General features: G+C 38.6%; 2 protein-coding genes across 4 annotated transcripts; one reads left to right on the forward strand and one right to left on the reverse strand.

Annotated features, from left to right (window-relative positions):
* The first annotated feature begins 1,194 nt into the window (after window positions 1–1,194).
* Window positions 1,195–6,120, forward strand: LOC135596826 (probable polygalacturonase). Its single transcript, XM_065089028.1, has 6 exons — window positions 1,195–1,310; window positions 1,407–1,769; window positions 4,380–4,500; window positions 4,787–4,961; window positions 5,062–5,132; window positions 5,222–6,120. Exons 1-6 carry the CDS (start codon window positions 1,284–1,286, stop codon window positions 5,923–5,925), a joined length of 1,461 nt encoding a protein of 486 aa, XP_064945100.1. The 5' UTR covers window positions 1,195–1,283; the 3' UTR covers window positions 5,926–6,120.
* LOC103970267 (mitogen-activated protein kinase homolog MMK2) lies at window positions 6,072–12,390 on the reverse strand. 3 transcript variants are annotated; one of them, XR_010481051.1, is made up of 8 exons: window positions 12,014–12,390; window positions 11,748–11,925; window positions 10,936–11,065; window positions 9,288–9,425; window positions 8,234–8,566; window positions 7,354–7,537; window positions 7,055–7,272; window positions 6,072–6,451 (listed from the first exon to the last, which is right to left on the reverse strand). XR_010481051.1 is itself a non-coding variant. In XM_009383978.3 (8 exons), the coding sequence occupies exons 2-7, from the start codon at window positions 11,894–11,896 to the stop codon at window positions 7,106–7,108; spliced, it is 1,101 nt and encodes a 366-aa protein (XP_009382253.2). In that variant the 5' UTR covers window positions 11,897–11,925; window positions 12,014–12,390; the 3' UTR covers window positions 6,072–6,451; window positions 7,099–7,105. The 3 variants fall into 3 exon arrangements, 2 of the variants coding, with proteins under 2 accessions (XP_009382253.2, XP_009382252.2); XM_009383978.3 differs by having other exon boundaries at window positions 7,099–7,272; XM_009383977.3 differs by having other exon boundaries at window positions 7,093–7,272.
* Between the last annotated feature and the right edge of the window lie 8,187 nt (window positions 12,391–20,577).

The following is a 20,577-nucleotide window of genomic DNA, read 5'->3' on the forward strand; positions in this document are numbered from 1 at the left end:
CGCTGCCTCTGCCATTACGCCGATGGAGAGGAAGATGCAGTAGCCAACTCCCCGTAGGAAGACACTGTCATTGCTCTCGTTATGGAGAGGAAGACAGCCGCCGTTCACCGAGGAAACGTCGCAGTCGTCACTTGGAGAATAACCACCTCTTAGGGAAAAGTAAACGGTGGGAGTCACCTCCTGCTTCTTCTTGATGGCGCTCGCCTCCTGTGATCCGTCGATGAGGAAGATCGACGGAGGTCGACCCACGACCGAAGGATGGCAGCCGCCGAAGGAGGAGGTGGCTGTCGAAGTAGGCGACCACAGAGAAAGCCATCGGCTCAGGGAGAAGAGGGGAAGATGTCGACGTAGGGAGGAGAAGGTGGTTGTCGGCGCAGGGAGGAAGGGGGAAGACGGCTGTGACAAGGCAGAGGGAGCTTCGCTGAGGAAGAAGCAGACGATCCGTGGGCCGCGCTCTTCCACGGGTGGGTTGTTGTTGCTGCAGCGACAGTCGTAGATCATCGAGATGTCCACCTGGCGGTACAAGGGGAAGAGGCGGCACTCAATGCAGAGGTGGGCTGCTGTTGCTGCAGCGACGACAGGCCGATCGACGGAGAAATTGCCGTCGAGCAGATGCATCGCTGAGTTGGGGAGAAAACCGACAACGGGGAGAGAAGGGATTACTGTCGTCGGACAGGGGAAATCTTGCTAAGTCGAAAGGAGCTCGAACGATTGCGAAAAATATGATTTTTATTTATTGAGGTGATGAGAGTATTTACCGTGATTGATTGGAGCGGATTAAGAAAAGAATTCCCATGATGTGGTTCAACTTATTGTTAGAGCAACAATCTTAATATGACAATCAATCCCTTCAAGTTTATTAGAACAGAGACAGATTAATTGGTTTATGGTTTTATTGTTATTGATGTTGTGACAATAAACTTAGGTGTTGCTCAATAATACGTCAAGTACTTGATTAATATATCATTCAAGCAGGACATGTCACATTTTTAAAGGATAACCATGTTATTATCAACCACGGACAATATAACGATCTAAAGTTATGTATTATTTTAGTTTGAAGTCTAAATAATCTAATTAATTCGAACCGAAATGTTAAAAATAATTAATTACAATATATATATATATATATATATATATATATATATATATATATATATATATATATATCCTCTGTAATTAGCCCGCCTCTCTCTGTCTCTCCATCTCTATCTCTCTCTCTATATATATAGAATAAGAGCCGAGCCGTGGAAGCATTCTGTTTCCGATACATCTCTCTGACAATGGAGCACTCCCCGCCAATATTCCATGTAACACCTCTTCTCCTTTTTCTTTTTTCTTTTTGCCAGTAATCTTATCTCAAAGCTTCGATCCTTCAAACTCCGCCTTTTCTTGGTTATGTGCAGGTGTTGATGATTTTAGTGCTGTGGACGGTGGTAACAGCGGCGTTCATAGGGACCGCTGAGGGCCGCCGCCACCACCGGCGGGGCGGTAGCGAGACGGGGCTAGAAGCCTTCCACTACGCGGCGGCAGGGGCAGGAGGATGCCGGGCCCACGTGGCCAGCCTGACGGACTTCGGCGGGGTGGGCGACGGGGTGACCTCCAACACGGCGGCCTTTGCGGCGGCCGTGGCCAACCTCAGCAAGGTCGCGTGCGACGGCGGCGCGATGCTGGTGGTGCCGGCCGGCCGGTGGCTCACCGGGCCCTTCAACCTCACCAACCACTTCACCCTCTTCCTCGACCACGACGCCGTCATCCTCGCCACTCAGGTCCGCCCCCTTTCCCCCACCTTCTCCTCCATCTATTTCTATTCAGAGTACATGTTCATTTTGCCGATCATCCGACGTTGCCTCCATCTTCAGTGGTGGTTATTGCTAGTAGCCCTTCTCATCGAGTCCGTTCATCTGACAGCTTCTCGCCAGATGAACGGTGATGATGAAGAATAGTCTCGTCACTGGTGAGCCCCACCAGAACGTCACACAGCGATGGAATACTATTCCACCGTTTCCTTCATCTCATCTCGGAGGAGAAATCATAAGTCTCGATCTTAGATGACTAATCCGATGTGCATAGTCACTGCGTTGGACTGATGAGGGAAAAAAAAGTGAACTAAGCCACTACAACTCTAAATTTGTCTCGATAATATTAATTTCTGAAATATTTATAATTTGTATGGTAGAGTTTTGACTATTTAGTATCTCTTCTTTGATCTCTCAAAATAAAAATACAGTAATCTTTTCTTTTTTTTGCTTTTTCTCTTGTATGTAATATCCTTATATGTGAATATCAATAATCTTCGATCAGAATCCACGTAAAAATTTCCTTCCAAATTCGAAGATCTTGAAGATTACAACTGTTAGTGTAAATAACCTGGAGCCGTGGACTCAGGGTCGACGCGGCTCGGTTCGAGTCCGGACGACGGGAATCTCTCCGGGGTGGTCGCGCTGAGGTGATCCGATCGAGACGGGGTCGTCGTTTCCTCCGGACAAGAACTCCTCGCCTGCGCATCCAGTGGGGACCTTCGGCTTCGCACCTGCACAAAGGCCGGGTCAGGATGCTCAGCCCGACCCCTCCGACGATCAAGTCAGATGATGTGAAGGGGATTTCAGATGAAGAAGTCTTTTTGTGTGTCTCTCTCCCCCCTTTTAGAGTGCGAGGGTATTTATAGGGAAGCTTACTGTTTCCCGATGTGCCCACTTGCAGGGGGCAGGCTGATAACGTCTGACATTTGTGCTGGCGTAGCGTGAAGAACTGAGCCTGCGCAGGCATTAATGCGCCTCGGCCGATGTTCTGGTTCGTTTGACCAAGTGCTGTCGCGTCGATCGAGGCATCATCTGACGTCGGCCAAGTCTTATCTTAATTACTATCCCCATCAACAACTAGAAAATGGATTTAGAAAAGGGTTTGGTAAGGTTAATCAAAAGAGGGCAGGTTGTGCGTTCCTCCTATTTTATAAAATAATATTATAGGACAGATAAAAGGAACATTATAGTTTTATATCTTTTACAAAATAAGAATAGTCGAGGGTGTAAATTTTGGATAATTTTAGATAAATACCATTTACACTTACTTGCCCAACAGTAATTGAATTAATTCGAAACTACATTAGTACAAAACTAGGCATAAAAAGTATGCACTTTTTGCATTCATTAACACTTGGATATATAAGCATTCGCTCAGAGTAAACTTTCTTCAAGCAGTAAACTTGTGACTATGCTAACAGCGATCAACAACAAAGGATGGAATGAGTCAAAATTATAAAAGATAAAACTAAAAAAAATAATGTCAATAAGGAAGAAGGTTTACTCTAAACATTGATTCCTTCCAGCTTGCTTAGTCAATAGGGACACATCACTTCAATCATTCCTGTAGACTTTGCCATACTTTCCTAGCGATGCATAAGGTCTTCTAGATCTATGTCGAGAAGTGCTGATTCATCGGTGACTTGATTGGCATGTTAGAGTTGACCTATGTGGCTAATAAATCTCATGTATTTTATCATCATATATTCCTCTTTGGTTCATTTCACATCTGATCCATTCAAGATTTCATGCATATTCTAGTCGTTGTTATTGATAGTTGTATAGAACTATTACTCCGAAAAGTAATGTTAGGTTACAGTTCTTCACTCCTTGAATAGGAGTTTGACAACTTTTTGTCAATCTCACCATAGAACAAAACTGGATTCACAGCTATGGCATTCTAATACCGGTGGATATTGCCAATGGAGGATGGCATTCTTTCCATGTGTAAGAACTTTAAGACCAAGTCTTACAAGTAGGAAAGGATGCCAGGAAACCGGCATAAGAATTAAGTTTAGACTTGACCATCAGTCTCAAAGTTAGGTGGATGTTCCTTTCTGACTAGCTTTCTAACACAGCATTCTCATTTGGACTCTCAAAACTGGAGAACCACAGACTCTCTCTTGATGCTACAATTTTCTTTGATATATTGTAGGAAAGAATAGTCCTAGAAGAGGACTATCATCCAAGCTCTCAGCATTTTCTTTTTGACTAAACCTTTTACATTTGTGTAGCTAATTAGGTTTCCTGAAGACAGGAAAACTCTATTAATGCTTGAAACTAGGGAGAACAAGTCAAATTAATAACAATGAAACTGACTCCAAAGGTATGCCTTGTGTTATGAATTTCTATTCTGCAACCCCATTTTATGGCTTCTCACACTGCAACTTGGAAAGCAATGCTTATGAATTGCATGGATGTTCTTAAGGAGCAACTAAACTTACTTTTAACACAATTTGAGATACTCTGTTTTTTTTTTTTTTTGTCTTGGTAGCTAATAGAGGTTTTAAAACCATGTTCTTTTGTTCAATCTGTATCAACCAAGACAATTCATATTATGGTGATATGCTTGTGCAGGATATCAATGAGTGGTCGATCATTGACCCTTTGCCCTCCTACGGCACGGGAAGAGATACGGCTGGGGGTAGATACAGTAATCTCATCATGGGAGATAACCTAACCGATGTGGTCATAACAGGTAGTACATACGCTGCATATTTTCAGTGCTTCTACTATATTACTTTCTTCTAAATTCATAAAGTTTGCATCGTGTTGTCATTCCATGGTCCCCTAAAATTTAGATAGAAAAAATATTTCTAGCTGGAAACTATAACATTTAATTTAGTTTATGATGTTTTGGGGTGCTTTGATTAATAAGAAGACACTTATCATCTCACTTGTTTGCATCATAGATGGGGAACAGAATACAATTTGATTGCAACATACCATGTCCTGATGCTAACAAGTTTTATTGTTACTTTTAGGGCATAATGGAACTGTCGATGGACAAGGTGAAACCTGGTGGGAAATGTTCAATAACAAAGAACTCAATTACACTCGTGGATACCTCATTGAATTGATGTACTGCAGACAAGTGCTGATTTCCAACATTACATTGGTCAACTCTCCATCGTGGAATGTCCATCCAGTGTACAGCAGGTTTATATTAATAATCTACTTTCAGAACACTTGAAGGTTTCATTTGCTTTCCATTCTATTGTTACAATCTGGTGTTAACGTGAATGAATGCACTGTGCAGCCACGTAATCGTCTCAGGCATCACAATTCTTGCACCAGTCAACTCTCCGAACACTGATGGGATCAATCCAGGTGGATATCGTACCTACATTTAGTTGGGTTGTAGATTATATGTTGCTGTTTCAATTGATTGTTTTTGGTGGTTTCTCTCTTCTTCGCAGACTCATCCTCCAATGTCCGCATTGAGGACTGCTACATAGTCTCAGGCGATGACTGCATCGCCATTAAAAGCGGGTGGGATGAGTACGGGATTGCATTCAACATGTCAAGCAAACACATAGTGATCAGAAGGCTCACCTGCATCTCCCCCACAAGCGCTGTCATCGCCCTGGGAAGCGAGATGTCGGGAGGAATCCAAGATGTCCGGGCCGAAGACATCACGGCCATCCACTCCGAATCCGGCGTCAGGATCAAGACGGCCATCGGAAGGGGAGCTTACGTGAAGGACATATTCGTGAGAAGAATGAATCTGCACACCATGAAGTGGGTCTTCTGGATGACGGGCACCTACGGGCAGCACCCGGACGACAAATTTGATCCGAAAGCCATTCCGGTGGTGCAGAATATCAGTTACAGCAACGTGGTGGCCGAGAACGTGACCATGGCCGCGAAGCTGGAGGGGATTCCCGGCGCGCCCTTCACCGGAATATGCATCTACAATGTGACGGCGGAGGTGGTGAAGTCGAAGAAGCCGATATGGAACTGCACCGACGTGGAGGGCGTATCGAGTCACGTGACGCCCACTCCCTGTGAGCAGATTCCGGAATCTCCAGATCGTATAACGCATTGCCCCTTCCCTGAAGATGTTCTACCTGTGGATTGTGTTGGGCTGAAGGAGTGTTCTTATCAGAGAACCAAACCATGAGTCGAGATGCTTTCTACATCCAAATCGATGAAATAATTAATATTTTTTTACCGTTTAATGGCATAAACTATGATGTCCTGAAGCTTGGCAGATTAAATTGTTTGCCTTGAACAAAGTATTTTTCACAGAGTTGAAACATATGTAGATGTCATGCAAATAATGGTACACTCAAGTTAATTTACATAATTTACAGCATAGTTGTTATCAGTAAACATGGAATCTATCTCATGCTTGAAGTATACAGACGAGTAATAGGTCAATAACAATCAAATCCAATCCATTATAGCACTCAACTAATCCAAGTCACAAAATGTATTCGACCTCAAATGATACCTTTCCTCAGATGACATCTTCCAACAGGACTGTAGGAATATGGAAGAAACTAGCGATTAGATTCCTAAGCATCCAGACGCTAATACCATAGCACTAGTAGTCAGATGTCTAACCCCAAGTTGCAAAACCAATTTAGACTCAGTGGAACTTAGAAAGATGCATCAATAATGATTGATCCCCATGACAGTGATACCTGCAGCAACATTACAAACACAAACAAGTCAGGTGCAAAAAATGACATACACACTGCACACGATTAGAGTAGAAAAACTGCATTTGATAATTGCCAAATGGAAACCTAAATTTACATGTATTCTCATTAACTTAAAACTAACTTCATGGCTATATGTTAAGAAATGCTAAAATACCACTTCAGCAATCCAAAAAGCTCTCCTTTGCATATGTGCCGCATGCACGCAAAAACGGGTACTCTAATGAGCAGGTTTTAGGCAGTAATGGTATCAGTTATCACTTTTACCCCCATCATATTAAACATGGAGCACACGGAGGCGCTCATGGAAATGTATCTGAACTCTTATAAAAGTGTGCTAATGAAGAACATGTAACAGTGTAAACATGTTTTAGATATCAGAACTAGATGCTCTGCGAACTAAAGAATATTTTCAGAATACACAAGGATTTTATCGAGCTAGTATCTCAGATCTTAATTTGTCATGAGTGAAGAATTGGCTGGAAAATTGCAGAGAATGTACAATACTTATGGCACATTAATGGCTCTAGTGGTGTTCTATCAGTTACACTAACACAATTTGATAAAAGGGCAGAAACTTCATACTTCTCTAGACAGAACAGACATGCTGTGGTAAAACATACAGGTACCATATTATCATGGATCTGGATAGAATCTCAAAGATTCCCTCCAGATGAGCTCTTTGATATTTTCCTCGGTGAATGATGGTCGCTCAAAATCAAAACTAAACGGGGATGCACACACAGGCTCATCATTGATGTCGTGAAGAGGTGCCAAGTAAGGGTGATGCAGAGCCTCATCAACTGCAAGAAGAAGAGCAATTTACATTTCAAGAAGGGACCCTGGACGGTAAACATTGAGAAGCCATCAACATGTAAGTCTACCGGTTATTCGCTTGCTTGGATCAAACACGAGCATTCTATCCAACAAATCACGAGCTCCAGGAGACATATTGGGGAACCTGAGTGCAAAATTCTGTCTTGGATATCTTGGCAGCTGTTTTACATATTTTCGAGCATTTTCACTTCGAAGAAACCCAAGGCTCGAGTCATCCGGTGAACCTATCAGCTTTTATAATCATGAAATAATGTCAGGTTTCAATTCAAAGCTATTATTTTCTTGTTTGTTTTGTCATTGGAAACTACAAATAGAAATAATACAAATGGACTCGGATCATTCTGCAATTAAAAGAGAAGGCAAAGAGAAAAAGAAAGTTGGGCTGAAGGGAAAAAGATTGCCATCGAAGTTGTTGACCAACTCATCATTATCTTTAATATCTTAAATTTGAAAAACTCTCATGATCTTATCAACCAAAACATTTATATCTAAAATGAATTAGATCTCCCACTGAAAATGTTGTTAAGAAAAAAGGAAAACCAAACAGTAAGTAGAAAGATAGTCAAGAAATTCTCAGCCTAATACCAAAGGTGCATTGGTAGAGGTTTCAATTCAGCATAATGACACATTGGAACAGTTTTCCTTTTGAAAACAAGAGACAGAAGAGAGCTTAGTGCAATCCTGAACATTAAGTTCCAATCTACAGCACATTGTTAACCACCTGTTTTCTACCTCAATCAAATAACTAGGAAACAATTTTCAAAGATTTTTGACTTGTGAATCAAGACAGCAATCAAAATATGTTAGCACAGCACTATCAGCAAATTTATTGGATTGACTATTACTTTTTAAAAGGTACACAGTAATGTTATGATGAACATCAGCATATCATCTCACAGAACTCCATGAGAAATTTCAAAGTCTTACCTCAGTGATTAACCTCAGCTGCTGAACATAGTCTCTCCCAGGAAACAAAGGTTGCCTGGTTACAATTTCTCCAAGTATGCACCCTACTGACCAAATATCAATTGCAGCAGTATACTCTGAGCAATTAAGGAGCAGCTCAGGTGCTCGGTACCAGCGAGTGACAACATACTCTGTCATCAGATCTGTTTCAGAAGTTGTTCTTGCTAATCCAAAGTCTCCTATTTTAAGGTCACAATTTGCATTTAAGAACAAATTGCTTGGTTTAAGATCACGGTGCAAGACATTTGCTGAGTGTACATATTTCAGACCCCGTAGTATCTGATATAAGAAGTACTGCAGGGATAGATAATATTAGTCAAGGAAGCCAGGTGAGAATCATAATGTAGGAAAGAAAAAAAAATTAAATTTAAACCAAAACAGGAAAATGAGCTATGTCATAACTTCTCAACTAAAGTGACATTGTCACAAAGAAAGAAGAAAAGAATGCCAGGAAACATTGATTTCAATACTAGTCTGAAGTGAATACCAATCAGACTGAAATGGTACATCTCCTAACGAAGTACAGCAATTACGAACCAGGGGCATGTGAGCTTCATTAGTATCAATTTACCCTACGGATCGAGATTAAAACTCACAAAATTTAAAAATATAAGAAATTACAAGACTATGGACTTTGAGCCATGGCCATGAACATATAAATCACAAAAAGATTCATTATTACCAAGTTCAAGAAAGTTGCATGCCAGATAATAATACTAACAGTGCTATGTCTGTAATTTTTAGAAGATTATATTGAGTTGAGGCGAAATCAACAACAAATGCATCGTAAAATTTCCAATAGTTTCTATCTGAAGGTTCGAGGCCCAGTCTCCAAAAAACAACAATATGAAAAAAGAATGAGAGAGAGAGAGAGAGAAGCTCAAGAGGCATATAAATTCCAAAAGTTTCTCATCCAACTTTCTGAACAACATGACTAAATCTTGAAGCACGAGATGGAACCATGTCATTAGAAGTGATACACAAATATACGAAACCACAAGTTTCAGAAACAGACCTGGCAGTGATCGTCAGTCAATATTTGATTAGAGCGGATTATCTGATTTAGATCAGTATCCATTAACTCATATACAATGTAAACATCACTGAAGTTTTCCCTCTGTGGTGGGCGTATGATGTCCTTGATTCCAATAACCTGTCATGGAGCAAGAACTCGTGAGATCCAATCTAATAACAAACTAAGTAAAAGGATCAACATGCAAGGCAGTCTCACCATTAAAATATATCTTACATGAAACATTATAGAAGTCCAACAAAAAGTGAAAGTGTTAAAGGTAGCAATCTGATGTGAGACCTCCAAGTTATGGACAGATGCTCTTTGGATGTGACACTAGATACAAGGCTAGTGTATGAGATGATGCCTCTACATGAGTACCAGTGAAAAAAGAAATTCCCATGATGAGGTTCAACTTATTGCTAGAGCAACAATAATTTCAGAAAAAAGATATGCCCAAGGGTCAGGCCAAAACATTAAAATGATAACACATAGGGCTGGTGTCTTGATTAAGAAGGCAGCAACCATTGTACAAACCTATATGGGTCAACCTTAAACAAATCGATCTTAATATGATAATCAATCCCTTCAAGTTTATTAGAGCAGAGACAGATTAATTCATGGCAGCTTTTGCCAAGCCTATATAGTTTTCATTTTTTCAGAAGTAACAATAGGCTTAGGCGGCTAACCCCAATAGTTGGGACTTTATGGCTTTGTTGTTGTTGTTGTTGTTATAACAATAGGCTTAGGAATTGCTCAATAATATGCCAACTACTTGATAAATATATCTTTGGAGCAGGACAAGTCTTGGATAGCCTAGGCTCTCTCAACAACCATGTTATTATCAACCAAGGACAACATAACGATCCAAAGTTATGCATCACTCTAGTTTGTGGTATAAATAAGAAGTTTACACTTCATAGTAAACTATCCAGAAACAACTACAACTTCCCTTTTAGATATGAGACCATCTGGTGAATCAAAACTTTGACGGATCATAACTTTCTAGACAACATAAACCTAGCTCTTAAAAATCAGTTTTACCCACATAACACATCAGTCAAATTTTAGTAAACAATTCAAGTTTTTGATGCCAAAATAGTGTGTGGCCCAAATAAGATGCACAAAGTATGGAATCCTAGAAAAAGCTATTCCACCAAAAATATCTATATCACCATGAGTAAAAGCAGTATGTTGTCAATTGACAATGTCAAGATCAAAGTTGAGGTCTTGACTAGCTTGAAGAGATCTAAATGAGCTTTGTTTATACTATGATCATGTTCTACGAGTTTCAACTACGACACAGGACATGCTGACTGTAGCATGCTATCATATTGCACCAGCAACACACCGAAGTGCCTCTATCGTGATTTTTAAAATCTTGGTCAATATGAAGCAAAGATGGACTTAGGCACGGTCTTCAGGTTCCCTAGAGAAGCTTTCAGTCTATGTTGATGATCTTCAATATTGATGGAAACATAGAAGCATGAGATATATAACTTATCTTAATTCTAAATTCGAAGCACATTACCAGGTTTTTTTATGTGGAATGTTGTTGAATAACTAATCAAAATCACTAAACATCATCAGTTGTTAGAATTTAAACATCATTTACATATATGAACATCTTAAAATAGTAAAAATGCCTTACGTTTTCATGGTCCATGTGGGACAGAAGCTTTATTTCCCTCAAAGTTCTCTTGCCATCGATACGATTATCAAATGCATTACCAATCTTCTTAATAGCTACCTCTTCACGAGTTTGCGAGTTCACAGCAGCACTGAAATGCAGAACCAAAAGCAATTAGATTTAAGTCTCAAGTTCATGAAAAGTAATTACTGAAAAAAAAATTGAACAGTGAAAGGCAACTGCAGGTTTGGCTACTGATAAGCTGAATTACCAATGCTTGAGTTTTAAAGAAACTAGTCAAAAGCCGTCGAAGAAACAACGAGAACTAAAAATAAAGCACTCATTGAGCCTTCAAGTTAACAAAAACTTTATCAGTGAATCTGCTAAAATATCTCCAGTTCTGGTTCCAAATTCTCTTTTGTATTCATTGAGCCTTCAAATTACTCTTTTGTATCAAGCGTCAATTAATATCCTCCTTCAAATTGGACTTCCAAAGTGAGAACGGAACCAATGGTCACCAATTGGACATGTTAACTTCCCAAAATCAGTGTAGATGTGTCATCAATTGCAGATCTTTCCGAACCAGCAATAACCCTAAAATTTTAAGAATCGACCATCGCCTCTATCACTCTTAAGGACCAATAATCCCACAAAATAATCGTTTCTCATGAACTACTAGAATTCATAAAACAACATTGGAGCCACAAGGAAAAGAAAACATCCAAAAAGGTCGTTGACTGGAATCAAAAGACGGCTCACCAGCATCTAAGCCGATCAAGCAAACATACACTCGAACTTTACACACAAAGCACATAGACGGGGAATTCTCTCACCAGACGATGCCGTAAGCCCCTCGGCCGAGGGGACGCAGGGGCGGGACGTACTTGGCGGTGACCTCGAACAGGTTGCCGTACACGTTGTACCGCACGTAGCGGCCGCCATGGGTGAGGATTCCCCTGATCTGCCCCTCCGCGGTCTCCATCCTCCGGCCGCCCAACCTCGCACCGTGGTCTTCAACGGAGAATTAGATACAAGAAGAAGAAGAAGAAGAAGAAGAAGAAGAAGGGGATAGGAGGGAGGGAGTAGAAAAAGGAGAGACCTTTGGATTTGGGAAACCGCGTCAAACGGGTGCGTGAGATCGAATTGGCTACTTTTCCTTCTTCCTCTTTTTTACTTGGCTCTCGGTTGCTCTTCGTCAACGCCTATTTTTCCACCTTTCGTGGATAACTTCGGATCGACGTTGCTTTTGGAATCTGTTGGAGGCTTCCATCTCCTTTTCTGCCACCGTCGACGTCGATCGACGACTACCCCCCTCTTTCTTTACTACGCCAAATGCAATAAGAAGGGGCAGCTGCTGCGCGTGCAAGATTCGAACATCTAATTTATTGCTTCCCCAGCTACTGGCGACGGGGAGGTGGATCGGTGGCAAGCGGGACCCGACCAGGAGGCGGTGGCGTCGATAGGAAATGGAAGGGAGTAAAGAGGAGGAGACGGGACCGGTGGATATCATTCATTACAAGCGACGGTCACACTTTCCGTGTCGTGGATACCGTTGAATAGTCGTAAAAACATGACAGTCGTGTCTTTTGTTTTATTCAAAATCGAATTTAATATCTACAGGAATTAAAAAAAAAAAGTATTAGATTAAATTTTAGATGAATTTGAAAAAGTAAACGAGAGATTTTCTTTTTATTTTTTTATTTTTTAAATAATACCTTTATTTTTAGAATTTTTTTTTTTTTAATATCATAGATATTTTTCGTCCAACTTTGTTTCTTCTTTTCGTTGGGATGATGGCGATTTTAACGATCATCATCTCCTTCTTATGTTCTCATCATCAGTCATTTGAAGTTGTTCGTTTTCACAAGATAAATAGTTCAAGAATTAATTAAAAGTATAATTAATAATATAAAAAATAAGGATGCAAATAATAACAAAGTCAAAACGATTAATATTAAATGTGAGAGAATCGAACGAGACGGCTGACCGACAAAGTGAGGCCTAAGCTGTATGGCCTTGTGAAAATGAAAATTCCAAATATAAATATCATCATCCTAGAAAAGTCTAAAAAAACAGAAGGGGTCTTCTAAGAAAAATCACCCAAAGTAAATGGTTAATTAAATTTAAAAAAATAAAAATAAAAATTCATGAATTTCGTTGGCTATTAATTAAGTTTAAGATAAATTTAAGAATTTGTCATTAAATTCATGGAGCATTCATTCATTCTATTCTACAATAAATTTTGAAAATATATATATATATATATATATATATATATATATATCTAAAAATAATGTTGATAGCTTCAAAAAATGCTATCGCCATTAGCCTGTGATGGAGTACAAGGTTTGGTTCCCAATCAAAATCCTTGCAAAGGTAGCATCAGAATATTAATTGAAGTGACCTAATCATTTAGGTAACAGATTCTTTCCTCCGCATCAGCCTTATCAATTTTAACCATTAAACCACGAGATTCTCTGCTCAAAATATTTAATCGAGGAATTGCTTAAAAATATAATAATTTTATGTAGGATCACAGATCGTCTAAATTACTGATCAAAATATTTAAGTTGAAGTTGATAATAATATACTCATCGGATCTTTATAAGTCAATATTTATCTTATCCATTTTTTATGTGAGACTAATTAAGGAGTACAATACTCTCGTAAAATTAAGACTTATTTTTATTTCCAATCAATATATTCCCAACTTGACTCGGTCATTCGTTGGATGAAGAAAATTTTGGGCTACCCAATCGTGTGGACATCAGCTGCCATGATTTATGGTCTTATTTGCGTGATGGGATGTGATCGGGGGGTCGACGTCAACCATTATGTAATGTAAACTGATGCGGACGTATTACGGCAACCACATGGAATTCAATAAAATATACTCTTAATTATTGTTGTAGCAGTTGTTTCTGTTGGATGTTGGATGTCGGCAAATGGATCTCATTCATAGTTCCACCCATATTATGTGATGTGATGGTGATCGGCGATCAAATGATCTCATTCGTATCGGAAGATCTTTTGATAGATGGGCCGGACAGGAAACGGTAAGCCACCAATTTCTGGGTTGGGCTCAAGCTAACTGGTCCTAACCGTTTCTATCTCGTTAAAATGTCATGTATATTGCCGATCTATACCCGATTGCGTTTGTAGATCCGATATGGATCTATATTTTTTGTCCAAAATCTTAAGATTTAGGATCTGGGCAGATCCGACCCGATAACACCTTTAGAAGGCGATTATTTTTCGGTCTCAAGATCTAACGATCCAGTATTTAAGTTCTTGGTACTTAACAAAGGATAAATAGATCGGCATATAAATATTTTCGATCTGATTTTAAACTTTCAATTTATTATAGGGAACTTGGAATTGGACAAAAACATTTGGAATGAAGAAGAACCAATGAACTAATTGATCAACGGTGAACGCAAACCTCATTCTAATCATAGTCTCAATAAAAATATTATATATATATATATATATATATATGAGTTTTAAATGCATTGAGAATTTCCAGGATCTAAAGATATTAGGACTATTCAAGTCTTAACTTTATAAATATTCTTTAATCTCTAATTTAGTTAGGACTCCACATCTTCTACAACTATAAAAGGATTAAGAGATCCTATCCAAAACATCCCCAAAGCAACCAATAAGCCAATAGTAAGAGCCAAACTGATCTTAGTTTTTTTGACCGTACAATAGCAAAAAAACAACAAGAAAGAGAGAAAAAATCTACGTAGTGTAGCCAATTTCTCCGGCCATAGTCATCTTCCTCACATTCTAGTAGCCCAAAGCTTCGTCTAACTGCTACTAGAAGTTCTCATTGCCTATTGTCTATTATCCAAACTTCAAAAAGAGGTTCCAATAGTGAAGAGAGAAAGAGACTAAAAATCATCAATAATCATAACCGACCAAGAGCACCGATGTATTGTCTAAAGACAACCTACATTCTCAATCATCATAAGCTTTCTATTACTCTTTTTATTCTATAATTTCAAGTTTCCTAGTTAGTATTTTGACTTTACAAATAATAGAGGTTATTTTCTTTTAATTTTATGCTTACTTTTTTGTGATAATTCTCTCCTCCATCAAAACTTCTATTTGAAATATGGTAAGGAGTCAATGAATCATCAAATCTGAACCTCATGTGGATCAGGTGATATTAAGCACGATCTTATAGATGGTAATCACAAGACAAGGGTATAAAGAATCAACTAAGGAACTACAGCAGTCAGGGTCCGCGCCACACTCACCCGAAAAAAAAACCACTAACGGGATGACGACCGACAACCCAACATCCTTGGCAAGCCTTCCGACTCATATAATAGTCATAGCCTAACAAATGGAGATTATGATGGGCTAGATCTAAGCCAAAAAATAATCCTACAATGTATGATAACTAAGCAAAGAATATTGTAGTAAAGGAAAAATATTCATCTCTATTAGAAAATTTGATTTAAGCATCATATGCACGGTAGAAGAACAGAAAACAAAAGTTATAGATTTCTCAAAAAAAATGTTTCTTTGTCGTGCAAAGGTTGGTACACAAAATAAAACATAAAACCAAAACCGCATGTATCCAGTGAGAGTTGTTACCTAAGGAGATCGTATGTCCCTGTAAAATCCTAGATCTATAGGAGTGGAGATCGTATGTCCCTGTAAAATCCTAGATCTATAGGAGTGGATAAAGGAGGTCAACTGTCCTCCTCTCTAGCGGTGATCCACATGGTAGATGCGATGAAGATGCTTCTCAAATCGTTACACGATATTCTTCTCCACATACACCATAAGATCAAGAAGGGTCGACCCTGTCCATACACCCTCAATTGGGGTTGTCAGCTAAGGAGGAGATGAGAGTGAGGAGAATATGAGGGGCAGCGAAGAGGTGACTAGCCTATGTCATCTTTTAGGCTTTTCTATTTATAAAGGTTCCTACCACTTAGCCCTAATAGATCCTGTCATATTGGGTACTGAATCTCTATCTAATTATCTAAGCCTTTTGGATTAGTTTATCTCTACTCAATAATTTCTCAATAGCTCTTATTAAATCTTATTTATAAGATCCAATAATTCATGGGCTTACTAGATGTCCAATAAGATAGGGGCTTCGATGTATATCTTATATCTGAATCTCTACTCGTCGTAACACCTAGGCTCATTATCGAGCTAGCCGTGTATCGTACCTATCAGAACTCATTCTGATTCAGTGAATTATTATCATCATAATAATTCACTTAACTCATCGACTTTGGACGTACTAGACCACTACGCCGTAGTCCCTAAATGATATAGGAAAATTCAATCCATTAGATATGTTTGTCCTCAAAAACTATATATTTATAATCTCTCATCTATCTAATATTCTAAAAATTATATACTGGGCATGGTGTTATCAGGCTTATATGAAATCTACTTGAGTATCACTCTAATCAGATTCTCTCGGAGAACTCTTTCTCTCTCAATCTAAATAACTCTAGCTAGGGATTTGCTTGAGCAAGAACACATAAGATATTATTCTCAAAATAGTAAGAGAATGAATGATCCTTTATCGATACTCACGAATTAGGTCAATTAAAAAGTCAAATCAATGGCCTAAACTAAGTCTATGTGGTGGTACCATCAAACCCAAGTGATAGTATCACGTAAGTCAACCAACAAGTATTATTTATGGTTTGTTAGCCTTTTCAGCAGTGGTATTACTTATGATGATGATAGTACCACCTAGGTCGATAGTAGTACCACTAATGTCTATATTTGCGGTGTGGTTGTGATAATAGTACCATCTAGTGCTGGTGGTAATGTCACATGTACCCCAAAACTTCGAAGATTTAAATTTTTAGCTATATTCTTGAAACATTTTATAGCCTATAAATACCTCACTCAATCTTGGTTCATAGACTATCCGGTGCCGATAGTAGTACCGCTCGTACCCTAAAATTTTAGAGATTTAAATTTTTGGCTCATTCTTGAAGCCTTTCGGGGCATGTAAAGACTCCACTCGGGCTTAGTTGATAGAGTATATATTTCTGAGCTAAAAAGTATTATTAACTCTCATTTTGAGCATAGTTTAAGTCTTCTCCTCCTCCTCTTGAGTTTAGTTATAATTCTAAGTTATAGGATGTGAGAGATCTTATGTAAAAAAAAGAGTGTAAAATTTATCTCCTTAGCTTAAAAAAAGAGAAAGTTATAATAAGAGTAATTGATCTTCGCCCGTTGGAAAGAAGATCGATAATAAAAGTTAGTAGCATCGAGGGAAAATAAATCGGGTGTGGACATAGGTCGAGAAACCATTATAAATTGGTTTACCTCTTTTTACTTGCCCTTTACTTATGACTTAGTTTTATTCTCTTTAGTTACAATTTTAACTTGATCAATCAAGTTTCCGAAATATATTAATTTATCGATCTATTTTTAAAATCAATTAAAAATGCTATTGTACTAATTCACCCTCCCTCTTAGTGCCATTAAGATCATAATAATGGATAGATCAACTTGATATATATTTTGATCTATATTACTATAGTAGCAAGGATAAGGTGATGCTTGCATGACTCAAGCTAACCGGACATACACTCGCATGGTGGAAAGCTTATTTTTAAACTAATAGCAATGAAGATGTATTATGGACATAATTCAAAAGACTCATACAAGAGTAATTCGACCCTATGGGGTATCTCAAAAAAAGATAGAGCAAGTGAGACTACCTACACCAAAGAAGGGATCAATCTGTGTAAGAATACACCACCAAGTTTTGACGACAAGTAGTGCCATTCAAAATTTCCCTCAACAACCACTCAATAATGGTGAAATGAACCACTGACCTCCATCAATAAATTAATATAGAACTGAGTCTCTTTAAAGTATATGATATTTCAACCATTGGTAATATAGTGATGATGATCGAGAGAAAGAATCACACCTATATCGAGAAACTCGTGAAGAAGGCTAGAGCCACTTAAAGGCCCAAGAGAATATCAGGGATGGTAAAACTTATTTTCTTGAAACGAAGTGATCTTCTCTATGATCATTATAAAACTACACGTCACTCTAGAGAAAAGAATTAAAAATTTTATCTGCAACTCTTCCTAAAGAAGTGGTTAAAAAAGATCAAAGTAGATCAAAGTAGATAAGCCGCGACCACAACTACGGGCGATGACTCAATTGAATTTTCATTGGTCTCACACTTGGATCCAAGTCTATCATTGATGGCTAGACCGAAGGTTACCAACTCCTGATCCAAAAGTTCAAGAAGAGCTCTTCATCATAAAAAATAAAGTGAAGCAAGAAGTTGTTGGTGTGATCTTTGACACTACGTGCGAAAAGAATTTTATCTCGAAGAACTTGATCAAGAAGCTTGTCTTAGAGATGACATCACAAACATGTCGATATCCTCATGGATGGCTTCATGACAATATGGAGATGAAGATCGACTAGAAATACAAGATACACTTTTCATCACCAACGAATTCATCGATGAGGTGATATGTGATATGGTTATACTTGATATGTGCCAAGTCATCCTTGGAAGGCTATACTTATGGGATTAAGATGCTATTTGCTTTTGCTAACTCAAGAAGTATCAACTTTAGAAAGGCGAAAATAAATTCTTTATTAGCCGAGATCAGAATGATTTGATAGAGGATTTGACATCCATTGGCCAAGCAAAGAGGATGGTGATTGCTTGTTAAGAACCAAAACCTTCCTTCGATATAATGAAAGAGAAGGAGAAGCCAAAAGGGATAGTAGAGAGTTTAAAGCCTAAAAAATTTCAACAAAGCTCTCAAGTCAACAATGATCAATAACGAGGAGAACACCATGAAAACTATGTATGTAGACAACATGACCGGCCTTTGGCAACCCTAACCACATCGAGGGACTAAAGGAAAACCTCCAACCTATAGACGGAGAGAGAAGAAGCCACCAAGCAAGATTTAACAATATGTAAATCACCCAATTAGAAGAGTTATGATTAGAGACAATCTTAACAACTCTCGACCAAATCGACCAAGCTCTATTAAGGGGCCTCTTAAAGTCTTAAAGCCCTATTTGATCAAGAAAAGTCTATATTATAATAGTTCACTTATCTTAATCTCAATCCTAGTTAGACTAAGATTAACAAAGCCCTCGCCCAAATAGGAGCAACAACAAGGAGAGGATGGAGCCAACTCTTAATAAGAGTAGGACATTCAAGTGCCAAATTTAAACAAGTCTTAATGATATTAAAACAAGTCTTAAATACGTTATGATTGAAAATCGATATTGACAGTAACTTATTGAAAGTACTGACATGAGGCCCAAAAATAATTTAGGTTTTCACACTCATAAACTTTATATTATGTTTTTTATTCTATTATTTCAAGTTTATAATTAATACTTTGACTTTATAAATAATGGAGGTTATTTTCTTTTAGTTTTGTGCTTGATTTTTCTATGATAATTCTCTTCTCTACTAATACTTTCATCCGAAAGATTACATTGAGTCGACAGATCATCAAACCCGAAACTCATGTGGAACAAGGATCTCACATGTGAACATCCAAATATCATGTTATCTTTAACCCAACATGTCAATCAAACACCTCATGGTAGGTATAGATCTTATAATCATGATAATTAGTAGATCAATCTCCTCATGCATTGATAAGAGGATCTTACATATTGCTAATAGGTCTATTAATCTAGTCATGTTCTCAATAAAATTACTATATATGTATTGATAAAGGGATCTTACGCTGGGATATCCAAACGCCACATCGTTGTTGGTTCAATATCAGACTTATGGTTAGCCCAACACATCAACCAAGCACCTCACATAATTGGTATGCCACAAATCCATATTAATTATAGCGTTTGATGACTTCCTGTCCAAGCAATGCACGAGGATTCTACAATATCATTTGTATGAATTAATTTTCAGTTACCTTAATCACTCAAATGACTTGTTTACATAAAAGAGACATTCGATGTAACTCTCAACCTTTCAAATACTGTGAATCCTTTAGCTTTCCAATATTAATCTAATTATTGAATGAGTTTTTATCAACAAAAAACATGGCATTAAAATTTTTAATAATTTTTATTGATTAATTCTTTGGAGGCTGGAAGTACTCCGCTTACTGTAAACTAAGTAATGGTGCTGTGTGGATCGGTTTGCTTCATCCTCGCCTCTTCCACACGAACGAGATGAAGAAATGGTACAACGATGACAACTAAGAAATGGTACGTTCTCAGATCGCCTTAAACTTTAATATTCTCGAATCCATCAGGAACTGATGAGAACGAACATGGTTCGTATATATTGTTAACGATCAAGCCAATCCTGACAGCGGTGCCAAATCCTCGATTGGAATTGAAGAGAGAGAAGACGATCTTAGATATCCCTGCCAGGCAAAAGGCATCAAATTTTGTGCTCATCGATCAATGACATGGCGCCGACCACCCAGCACCACGGCAATTCGTTCATTTGACGATAGCAGATCGGTGGTCCGGCGAGCGAGCGAGAGAGAGAGAGAGAGAGAGAGAGAGAGAGAGAGAGCGAGGGGGAAGGAGGCGTCGCACACGCCACGCCACCGTTCGTCGTCGTCACCGAGGTATGCTGCGGTGCGTTTCGTCTCGGATTGTTGCCCCTCGTTGTGCCGGCGAAAAAAGCGG

This window comes from Musa acuminata, chromosome BXJ1-11 (genome assembly GCF_036884655.1).
Source record: "Musa acuminata AAA Group cultivar baxijiao chromosome BXJ1-11, Cavendish_Baxijiao_AAA, whole genome shotgun sequence".
In the NCBI taxonomy this organism is placed as follows: domain Eukaryota; kingdom Viridiplantae; phylum Streptophyta; class Magnoliopsida; order Zingiberales; family Musaceae; genus Musa; species Musa acuminata.